General features: G+C 35.1%; 1 protein-coding gene across 3 annotated transcripts in view; it reads right to left on the reverse strand.

Moving 5' to 3' along the window:
• Positions 1-13365, reverse strand: part of LOC106458478 (GATA-binding factor 2-like) — a 178958-nt gene extending 165593 nt beyond the window's left edge. For all 3 annotated transcript variants that reach the window (XM_022384695.1, XM_013917998.2, XM_022384692.1), the window contains exon 1: positions 13217-13365. In XM_022384695.1, coding sequence (XP_022240403.1) covers positions 13217-13350 — 134 coding nt within the window. In that variant the 5' untranslated portion in view covers positions 13351-13365. The remainder of the gene's footprint in view (positions 1-13216) is intronic.
• Between the last annotated feature and the right edge of the window lie 1073 nt (positions 13366-14438).

A 14438-nucleotide genomic window follows, 5' to 3' on the forward strand; every position in this document is an offset into this window, starting at 1 on the left:
GTTTAGAGCATTCTAAAAGACTATTGACAAATATACAATTCTAATATGTAGTGTGTAATACATGTACATCAACTATAAGCAGATAACACCAGTTTGTTTAGCGCATTCTAAACGACTATTGACAAATATACAATTCTGATATGTAGTGTGTAATACATGTACATCAACTATAAGCAGATAACACCAGTTTGTTTAGCGCATTCTAAACGACTATTGACAAATATACAATTCTGATATGTAGTGTGTAATACATGTACAGTAACTGTAGGCACACTTATGGAAGGCATTATTTAGCTGGTGTGTGTTAAGTAGCTTTTACTTTAACCCCACCATTGTTCGGTAGCTTTAAAAGATTTAGCTTTTCAAATCCTGCCTAGTTTTGACTTCATGGGTACAACATATCTTCACTCCAGTGTCAAGAAACGTAACACAACAGTTTGTGAGGTAGCGGCTGCTTCGTTAGAGTTTTACATAATAAGCACTGAAACACCTTACCTGTGCAGACAGTTTCTTGTCCGGTTCCAATTAGAATATCAGACAAATGGTTTTTATGGTAAGGTGGCTTCACCACTGTTTTCTCCTTTGCGATAAAGAAAATTTGTTGCTTCATTTACGAGCTTCAACGTGAAAAAGGGGTAAAAGTACCCGCGATCTTAAAATGCATCAAGCTCCGGTAGCGAGCCCCCCCTCTCCTCCTCCCCACAGCTTAGCTGGCGCGGATGTAGAGTAGACAATTAGAGAGCCGAGTTCCCGAGGCAGACCATGCTGCGGGACGCAGAATTAGCGGTATCGGTTCTATGCGGATGTATAATCTGTACAATACGGTCGTGGCCTGACCAAGTCGTAGATTCACGATTCTCCCGCCAACTCCCAAGCTTTGTGCTTCAGAAACCTTTCTATTCTCCAGCTGATTTGTTGTTTTATTCCGTAAATAACCTTTACACTTTAAATTTTAATAAAGATATATTTTTGAAGTTTAAAATCAGCTCGTTTGTCACCTCTGACTAGTAAAGTGTCATTATTCTGAATTTCTGACCAAATCTCTAAAATAAAGAGCCTCTCGTCAGTCAGTTGACTGAGGGTTTTCATCGGTGACGTTGTTGAACAATTTACATAATATCTCGTGCTTACATACGCTTTCGATGACAACATTTCTAGAATCGTTTGCTGCTTTAAATAACAAATGTATAAAGATCAAATTTGCTGTGTTCAAGAATCTGAAAACTTAAACTCAAGATCTATTTATCTTACTTCGAATCCAAAATTGTAAAAGTATGACGACGTTTAGGATTCGGATTTACCATAGTTTCGTTTAACTTTTTCTTAGCAAGGCTTAACTTTTCAGCTGTGTGTGTGTCAGTTGTCTTTATGCAGCTCCTTGAAAATAAGTTAAACCCCATATTCAAAGTAACTTGGAAATCAAGCACCAAATTTCTATAAAATCAACTTCAGAGATGGCACGATTGATGCATTTTAAATTATTCAAGATATAAACTGTCAAGAGATAATTTGGTATATAATCTCAGTAAACATAATATTAATTTTCTTTACAAACAAACTAAATATTTTCTATCACATTTAAACCTGCAGACGTCTAAAGACAAATGAAACACGTTAGTTCATGTACATACACACATACACATTAAAAACGTTCCGGCTGATTCCCATTGGATTATTCAGCCATAATTGTTGGCCCGCCAAGTAATAAACTCTACTGGGAATGAGGTTTGTAGGTGGAAGATAGATAGAGAGCTGCTGAATCGTCCAATTATTGAAACCAGTAAGCTATAGCACCAACAAAGTAAATATTAATTTGTTCTGGAGTATATACGTTTGATCAGTGCCATATTGGCGGGTATAAGTAAACGAAACCTATACTGCACTTCATAATTATATTTCATTTAGTATAACATCAAGGATTCTTGTATAGACAGACGCTACATTGACCTTGGTATTGATAAATTAGCATAGTAAATGCCTCTCTCCCTTTTTGGGGTTATGTGTCTACTTCTAATTTTAAATTATTTACCATTAGCTGGAACTAACAAGCTATCGACAGCTAGCACGTACCTATAACAATAATCCAATCACATAGGTTGCTTACTCGTCGATAAGTCTGTAAGGTGATCGAACTTTATATCAAAATCGTTGTCTATTTTTCATTCGATTTGTGCCCCCCCCCCTTCCTCCAGTGGCTCAGCGGTAAGTCTGAAGGCTTATAACGCTAAACTTCGGGTTTCGATTCTCATGGTGGGCACAGCAAGATAGCCTGCTGTGTGTTGATTTGTGCTTTACAACAAACAAATAAACATTCGAGTTATAAAACCAGTTTATATTTATCATCTAACGTAATAAAAAAGAAATATGTAAACAGGATAATAGATACACCGTACCTTAAGCATGCATCAATAAAACGACAACAAACAAACACTGAAGATGTTTATTATAAAATTCATAACTGCGCAAACAACATTTTAAAACTTTTTATACTTGCTTCTTCTTGTTAACTTTAATTGATTTCTTTGACAAACGGTGACTCCCACTACTTGGAAACAACCAACTCAAAACCTGTTTCGATCCCATCTTTAACTCAAACACAAAGATAATAAAAACCACCATAAGAATCAGAAAATTAAAGCCCCTCATTTCTGGACATTAATGTGCTTTCCAAATCAGGTTTTACCCAAACTATAAATGAAGATTGATGTTGCTTTCAGTTTTCCAGAAGGAACATAAATCATGGAAAACGAAAATAAAGGAAAGAGAATATGCATGATCCAGTGTTTAATCAAATGAGTTTAGTTTAAACATTTTCTTATCGGGGATTCCCCTCGGGCTTGAACAATTGTCATTTTGAAGAGATAACCGGTTGTAAAAACAGGTTAACGTAGTTTGGTTTGTTTTTTTCTCATTAGAAAATCGTTTTTTAAAATCCTTCCAAATCTTTGGTGAAGAAAAGGCTTTGTATATCGTTTTGCAAATTTAATTTAAACCTATTTTACATGTTCCGCTGTTAGTATTTGGTATTAATGGCAAAGCTTTAAAGACTATCTCCCACCGTCGCTTATTTTAAATAACTGACCAGAGAGAAGACAGCCAGTCGGCAGCAACCGTCAGTCTTATAACACACTCACAACTTGAAGGGAACATTTCATGGTATTGCACGGAATCGAGCCTGCTAGCCCTCCAAAATCTAAACTTCCATCTCAGAGCCAACCCGCACCCGAACCGCTGTTAAGGGGAAACATTTTTCTTTCCTCTCTGTTGGTGCCGGTATTACAAACTAGCTGACGTACCCGTTCAACGCATGGGGAAGATATAGAACCCCTTGAGAGTGACACAAAGGGACCAAATACAAACATCAATTTTCATAGGTCACTCCCCGGGGATGGGGAGGTCTAAGGGTACGTGCCAGGTTCGGTGACAATAGGTCCATCGGTTCGCTAGTTATAAGCGGACACACAGCACGGTTTTGTCAAATAATAGTTCAAAAATTACATGAACACTTCTGAGATGTATGACTATCTACAATCATTTGAAGTAAGCTGTGCCCTTTCAGAAATTCACGATTGTAAAAACTCTTAGTTAACGTGAATGGATATTTGCATAATTTGAGGATACCCAACTGATGACCAATGGCAGTGTGGTCATAGAAGATTTTTGTAGTTTGCCTGTTACTGATAAATGAGACTATATACTATTAATTTTGATTATTATTGTAGAATTTTAGCAGCTCTTCTGGTAAAAGCTATGACATCGTTAGTGTACGTGATCATGTTTCACTTATCTAGAGATGCGAAACGTTATACATAGAAAATAATTAATTCCCACAAAAAGGTGTTTCAATAACTTTAAATAATTAACGTGAATACTGATAAATTTTCACATTTTTTTTTAAACTATGAAGTCAGATATGTAAGGATTTCCTTTCGGGTGAAAGTAAACTTAGTCAGGTACTTAAAACTAAAGATACACCTATAAACATCGCAGTTCTTTTGCCAAAGGCAGAAAAAATTAAAAACTTAATTCTACAAAGAAAAACGTCCCTATTTAAATACAAGGTACAATCTCCAATTAAAAAAATATTTGTATCAGGATAATACATTCAGTGTCCATATGAAAATGTCTTAATGATGTATATATGGACACGTTCAAATATTTATCAGTTGCGAAATATAAGTCAATATATTGGATTCTCACACAGGCAAATAAATAAATAAGTTAGGGGGTGTTAGAAGATTTTGATAGCCAAAACAAACTTGTGGTTTTTCACCTGATTTCTTTTTTATTTGTTGGTCATGTTATATTTATATATAATTCTCCTTTTTAAATGGAATTTCTGGTATGTTAAATCCTAAAACTGTTAGTGGTTCGTACATAAATTGCCATGTTTTGGTATGAGCTTTGAACAAAAGAATATCCACTACACTAGTTTCTCATACGTGAATTTAGGGTTCGATCTCTTGTTTGTAAAAATACAATAAAACTCCCAAAATTTAGTTTTTATATTAATTAAAAGTCTTTCCTAAAAAAAGCTTCTTTTGTTCATGACTTTTCCATTTTGAGATTGATTTGTACTGTAAAAATGGTTTTCAACACCATGTTCATGACATCTAGGACACACAGTGCATTAAGTAGAAACAGCAATAAATCTTCTTCAACTATTGCTTATGAATTTCCTTGGCTGAGGTAACTTTGCAAAAGAACAATGGTGTAAGAGAAGAACCGATGAGCAAAGTGTTGCATTATTCGAAAGCTCTAATGCTAAATCAACGTTGAACGGCAATTTTAATGCTTTATTAGATTGGTTGTTATTAACCACAAAGCTACATAATTGGGTATCTGTATTCTGCTCATTGCGGATATCGAAACCCGAATTTTAGAGTTGCAAGCTGTGAGACTTACAGCTATCGTGGGGCGGCTACTTCTAGTGCTTTTTATCGTTTGCCTGATACTGTGATGACCAAAACATGCACTAGTTTCAGTACGAGCGGCTCCCGATTTTAGGGTTAAAACACGTTATCAAACTGTAAGTTTAAACTTCTCTCCAAAAATAATACTTCAAATGAGAAAACGGTAAACTAAAAAAAAAAAAAAAAAATAAGCACAAATTATTCATTAAATATAAACTTTAAATAAAATAGAGATATAAAATTAATATCTAATAAAAAATAGCCCCCAAAAATAGTTTTAATAGTTTCGGAATTACACACATTCCGTCAACAGTATTCTATAAGAAAACAAAGGCACAAGTACAGTATCAATTATATTATAAAGCAAACGTTTTTTGTTTGTTTACAGAATATTGATGACAAAAATTGTGTAATTTGTGTTTAATAAATATGTTTTCGCTTTTGCTTTCGCAAATTTATTTTTGAACGAAAACATTATTTTTGGAACTAGGATCTTTGTTTTCCACTAACAGTGCACAACTTCTCACCTGATCATCTAGTTTTTTGTTTTATCAATCTCCAACATATTTGGTACAATATTGCCATCTATTGTCTTTTATGCGAACTAAAACACTATTGTGTGCCATTTTCATAATATGTTTATACAGCAGGAAAACCGAAATTTAAAAGTTAATGTTTTAAATCTTGTATCAAAATATGCAAAAATTTGTTAATTTTTGTTTAAATATATTGGCTAAGAATATTTCTTTAGAATCTGAATATTGGCTTCTAAAGTATCACATACTCGATTTTACAACTCACTTGTCGTATTTGCCCGAATATAATGCGCACTTAATTTGGAAAGGATAAATTGAAGAAAATTGTTTTTTTACACATTAGTTTACAAAATGTATTGAATTGTTTATAAATACAGTAAACAATTATCAAAGTATTACACCATTTTGGAAATATTTCTTTGACATTTTTTCACGTGTCGATTTTACAACATTTATTAAAACGTTTATACGTGGTAAAACACTAAGCTAATCATTCATCGTCACATAAATCTTCGTCATCGCTAGAACTGACACTACCATCAGATTTGCTTTCTTGAACGTTTGCTTCATCTTCTTCTGATTCCGAGAGCATGTCATCATCCGTCCCATCCATTGGATTGGATATGAAACATTTTTGAAATATTTAATGATGCTTTAATGATTTTCGGTGGTAGTTTCTAGTAAGATACCTATCAAAAGTGAACGTGCACGAATATAATGCGCAGTCAATTTTTCAGAAGGTATTTGGAGGAAAAAAGTGCGCGTTATGTTCGGGCAAATACTGTAATAAAGTTTCTGAAGGCTTTAAAATACGTATAAATTATACAACACGGAAAATGTCCACTACTATACGAATTATTTTAGCAAAAATTCACTTAAACTAATTGAAATGTGGTTAATCGTTGTTTTTTTTTGTAATAGTCTAATAAAATAAATAAAACGTGTTTACAGAAAATTATATTTTTCTAACGAATCAAGTTTCACCACTGCCTGTTTTATGTTTGTCGCAAATACTCAAACACTTGAGTACACATTTGATAATGGTAATCTTAAATCTGCAGCAAATTCCTCTTAAACTGGATATTACAGATTATTTTTGAAGTTTCTGAAAACACGCTCCGGTTCTGTTATTCTGTGGTGTTTGGATCCTATTTCCAAAACTAAGAAAGTAAGCCACATACCTATTTTAATGTTAATTTAAATCCAATCCCACGTTAATGTATGACGCATATATCTACTGATAGACTTTCATGTAAGTGAGTTTTAAATGATTAAAATTGTAGAACGATATTGCAATCCAAGAACGAATCGTCTGCAAGTTCATCTCGTATTTTAGAAATTCAAGAGAAGCCCAAATAAGTGAATGAATCCAACTTTTATAAGAAACTGTGCAAAAGAGGCTGCTTAGAACCAGCCTTCTCATTAGAAGTTGTTGAGAAATAGACTTTGGTTGGAGCTGTCGCAAAGTTCTCAAAAAATATAACTAGCTTTTTCAGAAGAAGTGAAAAATTTGAAAGTTGGTTTCGAACCCATATATGTGCATAGCTTAAAAATGTTAGTTTTGGCTTTCAAAATTTCTAACTTCACAGGACAGTGTAACATCCTTATAAATTATATATATATATATATATGTGTGTGTGTGTGTGTGCGTGCGTGTGTGTAAAGCTAACAGTCTGATCTTACATTGATAATAATGTATGTTGATAATCACCTGAAAAGACGAATAATTATCGAATAACTAATTAAAAGGCAACGTTTTGTATTCATACAGTTAAAAGTTTGTGGAAGCCGCCAATGGCTTCCACTTATTACATGTTTCGACGCACTTCTATTTAGTTTTCAGGAGTGATTTACAAGACAATTTCTCCTGAAGACGAAGTCGAAGTGCGTCAAAACGTGTAATATGTAGTGTTTTTAAACGGAAGTCGTTGACGGCTTTAATAAACTTTTAGCTGTGTATGTGTGGGTTTATTTCCTAGTAAAGCCACATGGGGTTATCTGCTCTGTCAACCGAGGGGAATTAAACCCCTGATTTTAGCGTGGTAATTCTGTAGACTTACCGCTGTCCCATGGTGGGACAATCCTTTTCAGATTCAGACAAGAACATCCAAATGAGAACTGAAACAGATCAACAAATAGTACACCTTGCAATAGTAATTCCTATGAATATTTTATCCTGAACCACTTGTATTGATTATGTCAGTATTCTTTCTAGTACGAGACGAAAGTGCACAATTTTTGGTTTACAGCTTCAATCCTCGATTATTATTCACATGCACGAATAAAGAGCGGGAAGTGGATGTTGGCCACGTTTCTACGTATACAACGTTTACAATAATGGAGAGGGCGTATGTGCACGTTTGAAATATGATGTTATTTAGCGAATAACCACGGACCAGAATGGGTTAGGTTGACTTGTTTATGATCAGCAGATGACCCATGTGGATCTACTAGGGAGAGGGATCACAAAGAGACACACTTGTACTTGTTAAAGGCCACTCAACGGTTTTAGTATAACATTACATCTTCAAACCAAACATCGTGTCCTGATCCCCGAACTGTACCCTGATAGTATCGCTCTTGTTTATTTATGTAACTGTGTGATAAAGATATAAAGATACTGCTTCTAACGTAAAGTCTGGTTCTGCCTATTTTCCAAACAGAATTACAAACCCGTACGTCTGTGTGACTAAGATATGTACTGCATGCTGCTTCTAACACAAGTCTGGTTCTGCTTATTTTTCAAAAGGGGGGTTACAAACATAGAAAATGCAATTGTTAAATGCATTAATATGCGATTGTTTATAAAACGATTTTTGGAAAAATTCTATTATAATTAGCTATCAAATGAATCATTTTGCTTTTTTAAATTTTGAAATTAGTCGTAAAAAGTATCTCTTAAGACTCGTCTGAAAAGTCTGAGAGTTATTTGGCAATGGTAACCGCTTTCAAGTCTTAGAGCTTCAGGAAACAGAAAGTTATAAACTTCAAGTATTTGAAAACAAAGCTGACTTTTAGTGGAGTGTCACGTGAATTAAGTATGTAAATATATTAATAAGAATAAACCGCGGTTTACTGTTTCCAGAACAAAGCTGACTTTTGGTAGATTGAAACATGAATTAAGTATAATAATGTACTAACACTAACATCTCGCGGTTTACTGTTCACTTAAATGTTATCACCAAGGTTTGTTTTCTTTGGCAATTGGAAACATTTAATTGCCATGATTCGTAGAATTGAATTTAAAAAGTATATGAAAACATTTGTTGGAATAATCTTTAAATCAGGATGATCAAAAATAACTTTGGCTGTTCACGTACAGAAAAAAAAAGATCAACATCTGGTAATATCCAATTACACAAATAAAAGCATTAAATTTGCTTAGTTTATCCACTGTGAGTGTTAACAATTATTCTATTTTTTTACTTGAACTTTATATTGGGTAATAAATAAATAAACGGAGGAATAATTTGTTAGTTTCAATAAGGAAACTCCGAAAATATGCATAATCTATTTGATAGAAATATGTTTTAATCCCCACTCCCCCTTTAAATAATAAACTATGGACTTGAGAGAAAACATTCACAAGTATATGTTAATAAAACATAGCTTACATTCAGCAGTCAATACATTAAATAGTTTAGTGATTTGGGTAGAGGGACTTCCATAAAATACGGTTTATCATGTGCACCTTAAGTAAGTGGACTAGTGGATGGTAGAACTGTGTATAACACGGGTGGTGTGCTTTATGAGTCACCTTTTTGAAAATACGTGAATTGTGTTGTTCGGCAAGTTTTGAAAAGTTAGTGCTGCTAAATGTGAAATTTTAGTTACGATTGTCAACATTATGTAAGCTCAGCATGTAGTAGGATCAGCCCAAGTGGCATCTAGTAAGATGGCTGCCTCATCGCCATGGAAACGTCAGCTATAACTCTTCTCACGCGTGTCTCCTTCTGTGTCGACTGTCAAGCGGGCGTTGAACCGCAGAAACATAGTCACCACCCCGACAGATGGAAGTCTTGCGATGGCCGCATCCACAGGCTCATCTCTGTCACCCACTCCTGATCCTGCTCTATAGTTCGCGTGCCATTTCCACTAAGTGGCCATCTGGGAATCTCTCCTTGTTATAGCGAGATAACTGCTAGATACTTAACATTGTATAAAGTTCCTATAGCATCACAAGATAATGTATAGGTTTTGGTAAATTGCACTTTATTACCAACTGTTTAGAATTCTAAGGTGTGGAGTCGAATAATGTTTAATACATAGTTAGACGCCACAAGCAGTCGAGTAAGTTACAAAAGAATTAATTCATTAATCAAAGGCTCCTATGAACAACCTACGCTTCTGACTACTTTGTATGACAGAACAGGTCGAGTGTGGCTTACACTGCATGGCTAACGTGCCGTGTCTTGTCGCGCTGCAGATCGGAAGATCCAAGATTCGAGCCTGGTATATGCTACTGACATACTTCGCACTTTCAGCTGTAAGCGCGTTATATAAATGACTTTAAATCATGCTATTCAGTTAAGAGTGGGCGTGTAGGTGGTGAGTGAAGTTGACAAAATGCTATTCTCTCTCTTGTTAGTAGTTCAAATCCAAGGACAGTTATGTCTGAACCTCGTAGTTTTTATCTAGCCGCTTAGCCCATGTATCGCACTATGTCCCATTCGGGTTGAAAACATGCCATAAGTTCCATAAAATAGTTTGCTAAATATAGAACAGGTGTAAGAGCTTACAGATAAAATTATGGTAAAAATATAAAATCTTACTCGGAACATTTAAAGATCAGCTTTCTACGTGAGTCGAGTAGAAAGTCTAAATGTCATACCAAGTTTCTGCAGCTATCAAACAACGTGAAAAATATAGAGGTACGAAAGACTTGACATAGCTTTTTCGAACTTTTTCCTGATATGTTTTTACAGAACTTAGAAGCTTCATTTACTTCCCAAGATCACGCTGCTATATTACAATCTAAAAGTTTAACCTTACTCAACCGTTCATTCAATCTCAAGAAGATAAGTTTAGCACGTGCTCTTACTTTACTTCATACTCTTTCTGTAATATGTTAAAATGATTTTATGCAAAGATACATATCGTGTCTGACTGTAGTGTAACAGTATTCAATCACGAATATATTAACCCACAAATTGTATGTCAACAATATCTGAAATATAGGTCTGATATAATAGTACAGACACATCCAAAAAGACCACTAATGGAACTGACAACGCGCATATAGAGTGGTTGACATATTATTACTTTCTTCCTTACTTTTAATCATAAGTTCTTATGATATACTGTGACCATAGATCAGTATGACTGAAATATAGTAAAGACCTACCTATCGTAGGTTAACAGCGTCTAGAATACAGTAATTCCACACGTAGAGAAGACAAATATACTGAGATACTGACCTCAAAGTCGTAGACAGTGAAAACTGAGCTGTTAAAAAGTACCATACATTAGCAGTGTAAGGAAATAAACCATTTAGTTCTGACTGTAAACCACTTGCGTGGCATGTGAGAGATTCCAGGTTCAATTCTGAGATATGAACTAGAACTATAATCTACATATCAACATCAACAACGTCTAGAATATAACAGGTTCAGAGGCAAGAAGAATCAAAATGAAAGAATATTTTTTTGAGAGATAACATATGAAATATGTATATAGAAAGAGAAATATTACCAATATTACACGGTGTTGAATACGTTATATTAAAACGAATTCGAATATGCAAATCAGCAAATCACGTGACAAAAACAAACAATATAAGGTTGCCATGGAATGACATTTGTCGAAGCTCTGTATTGACGTTTCGTAGATATTGTTAAACTACCAAAAATTTATAAATTTTGGGAAGGGTATGTAACAGTCCTTTTCCGACGCAAAATATTCCTACACTCAGATCTCAAATACGTATTCAGCTCATGGACTTATAATTTCTAGGATAGGTATATGTCTTTTTCTTAGTGACATTAAAAAAGCAAAGGAATATGAATTAACTTAGAGCACCAGTACCATTCAGAAAGACCAACGAGTCATACCCCTCGTCATGATAGGCAAAGTGCGGCGTCTTCCGATGGGTCAGTGGTTAGTTTAAAGGCTTAAACGCTAAAATCCGGGGTTCGATTCCTCGTACTGTACAAAGTGCAGATAATACATTGTGTAGCTCTGTATTAAGAAAACAGTAGGTGAGAATATGGTTTAAAAATTTGAAAAATTTAGTGTCGTTAATTGTCTTAAACAAAGCAAAAACAAGTCTTAAACGCCAAACCACTTTAAAGTTATTATGTTTATTTGCCAAAGAGTGAATATATATATATATATATATATATTGCTTTAATATTATTGCGTTGTCGATCTTGTTGAAGATAGCTGTAATGGGCCTGTTGTATTTTAAACAATGTTAACAATGGAATGTAATTCTTTAAACCAGTCAAAGAATGTAAAAGCAGCGGTTTGATTGAATAATTAACCAAACACCCTTTGCTAATTTTCGGGGTAAACATAGATGTTCTTATAATCTGGCACCATAGATTTATCATGTCACATAGATATCTTCACATCTACTAATAAGAACTTCTGGGTGAAAGTAAAGAAGAGTGCATAAAAGTCTCTTAACCATTGCCGACGAAGCTTTTCGTAAAATACCATGACTCTTCGGGGCGGCTGGGGTTTGACAGATACAAAAGTGATTGAAACACTATTTATAATAGCAGACTTTTGACAACAGCCATTATAACAATCTTAATTTATAATGTCATATACATATATATATATATATATAACATTATATATATATATATATATGTATATTTAAGCAATCTTAACTAATCATGTTACAAGAATAAATCCGTATATTCTAGGAATCTAAATTAATCATGCCATAAATATATCTCCGTATTTCTAGCAATCTAAACTTATCACGTCACAAATATATTTCTGTATATTCTAGCAACCTTAACTAATCATGTCACAAGTAATATCCGTAACGTTCAAGTAATCTAAGCTTTTCATGCCATACATACATATTTTCGAATTTTTCTAAACATTACCCTTTATATTTCCCATTTTGTTCCGACCTTCTATCTTAACCTGTTACAAGATATAACAGTTTATATCCCAGTACTAGAAATTTACCCTTTTACCGGATCTGTTTTCGTGTATGATGTTCATTGATATTCATTTAGTGACTGCGGTTCAATGTTTTTTTCCACAGTCTTTGTAAAAGTAATTGCTACCAGGAGCATTTTGAAGTCATAACGTTAGTTTAGCTTTGGTTACTTACAATTGTGATTCGGAAAATCGTAGTAGGTAAACGTTGATTTGAGGTATAAAAATATAAACACGCGTCATGTCAGGTGTTCCACTCCGGGATCGTCCACCGATTATCCCACGTTTATCGCTTCAGTATCATAGTATGGACATACGTTATCCTAAGTGTATCATTCCACTAGTAGTTCATGATGTTGAAAAAAATTCGTAGGTTCAAGAAATCAATTTAACACAAAGATACGATACCCTATAACCCGAGCGCTTTTCAGTGGCAAACTATCAATTATAAATTCATATTACCCTAGTTGTGTAGTTTCACTATCAACACACATGATTCTAGATGTACCGTTGCGCTTTCAAAGTATAGACTAAATTTAGTTTAAGTGCGGTATAAGTTGCGGTATAAGCTCAGTTCATATTCGGTATGATCAAAGCAGCTACGCCTTCCTTTAGTACAGCGTGTTACTATTATCCTCCGTCACTTACCTTGAGGTGTAACTTTGCTTGCCTGCAGGAAGTCCGCGTACAGCAAGCCAAGTAGTCGTTCCGCGCGTAGATGCCGCCTTACGGGCTAAAACCTGGCCAAAGAGGGGCAAACAATTGGGTAGTATTGAGTACATTTTCAGTATGATCAGCAAAACAAGAAAGAAATCATCCAAACTGCTGTAAGGCTGCGCCTAAAGTGTACAGTTTTAACAGCGGAGAACTGTACATTTACGAAAGGATGTTTTATTAGCTCGACTCAGAGCACTGAATAAACTGTTAGCAGTATCAGGCAAATAGTCGCTCAAGACTAAAGATTAAGACAACGCGGCTTGCTCATTTCATCCGCACCTAATATTTCAGTACAGAATTTACTAAGAAATGGAGACCATGGCACCAATCTGTTCGTAAAGAGATCCAACCAGACTTAAACCAACAAACAGCCGGAATCCCGAGTTGCTACTGAAGAAACCAAGCAATCACCTTCAAAGTCAAGCGTTTCGAATGGACGGAAAAGAAAAGAATAAAATGAAATTTGGTCGTTAAATTACTGTGCAGTATCAACAGCGAGAAGTGAATTTCGCGTGTTATCAGGCGTGAAAGGAAAAGAAATATTTTTCTTGGCTGACTGAGCCGTCAGGAGAGCAAAGCCCTCCTACCCAGGAGTGATAAGCTGTTTATTTGTCGTGCTTGAAGTAATTTCTAATGAGGAAGCGCTAATCAATGCCACCAAGTTTCTCCCCAGGCTGGGGGTGCTAATCAGTGTTTGGCAGCTTCCCTTCCCAAACAAGAAACCCACAAGACGGCTCAGCAAGTGCTCTAAGATAGATAGGAGAAGTTGCATTCGTAATAAATCTAGCGAGATAGAGAGAGTCTAATCTTACCTCGATAGCAGGCCTACTTCTCCTTATCAGTTCTCTCCCAACTCAAGCAGCCGTCGGGAAAGCAGCTGTAAATCTTGCCAATAGAATGGGCGGGTGAGATACGGACTCAACGTTTTATACGCCACAGGCAAATATAATATGTTTATCAGTATATTTTAATAGCATGATCGACCGGACAGCCATATCACAACCTTGCATCTTGCCAATAATGAGGCTTCCGACATCAGTGAGTGCGCATGATCAGATGTCACGATCGTTTATTAGCAGGCGGTACATGAGTAGAGTTGGTCCAATGAACAAGCGTCCTAGCTTACGTCACTAACAAAAGAAGATGACGGTGT

Source organism: Limulus polyphemus, unplaced genomic scaffold (assembly GCF_000517525.1).
Source record: "Limulus polyphemus unplaced genomic scaffold, Limulus_polyphemus-2.1.2 Scaffold469, whole genome shotgun sequence".
Taxonomy (NCBI): domain Eukaryota; kingdom Metazoa; phylum Arthropoda; class Merostomata; order Xiphosura; family Limulidae; genus Limulus; species Limulus polyphemus.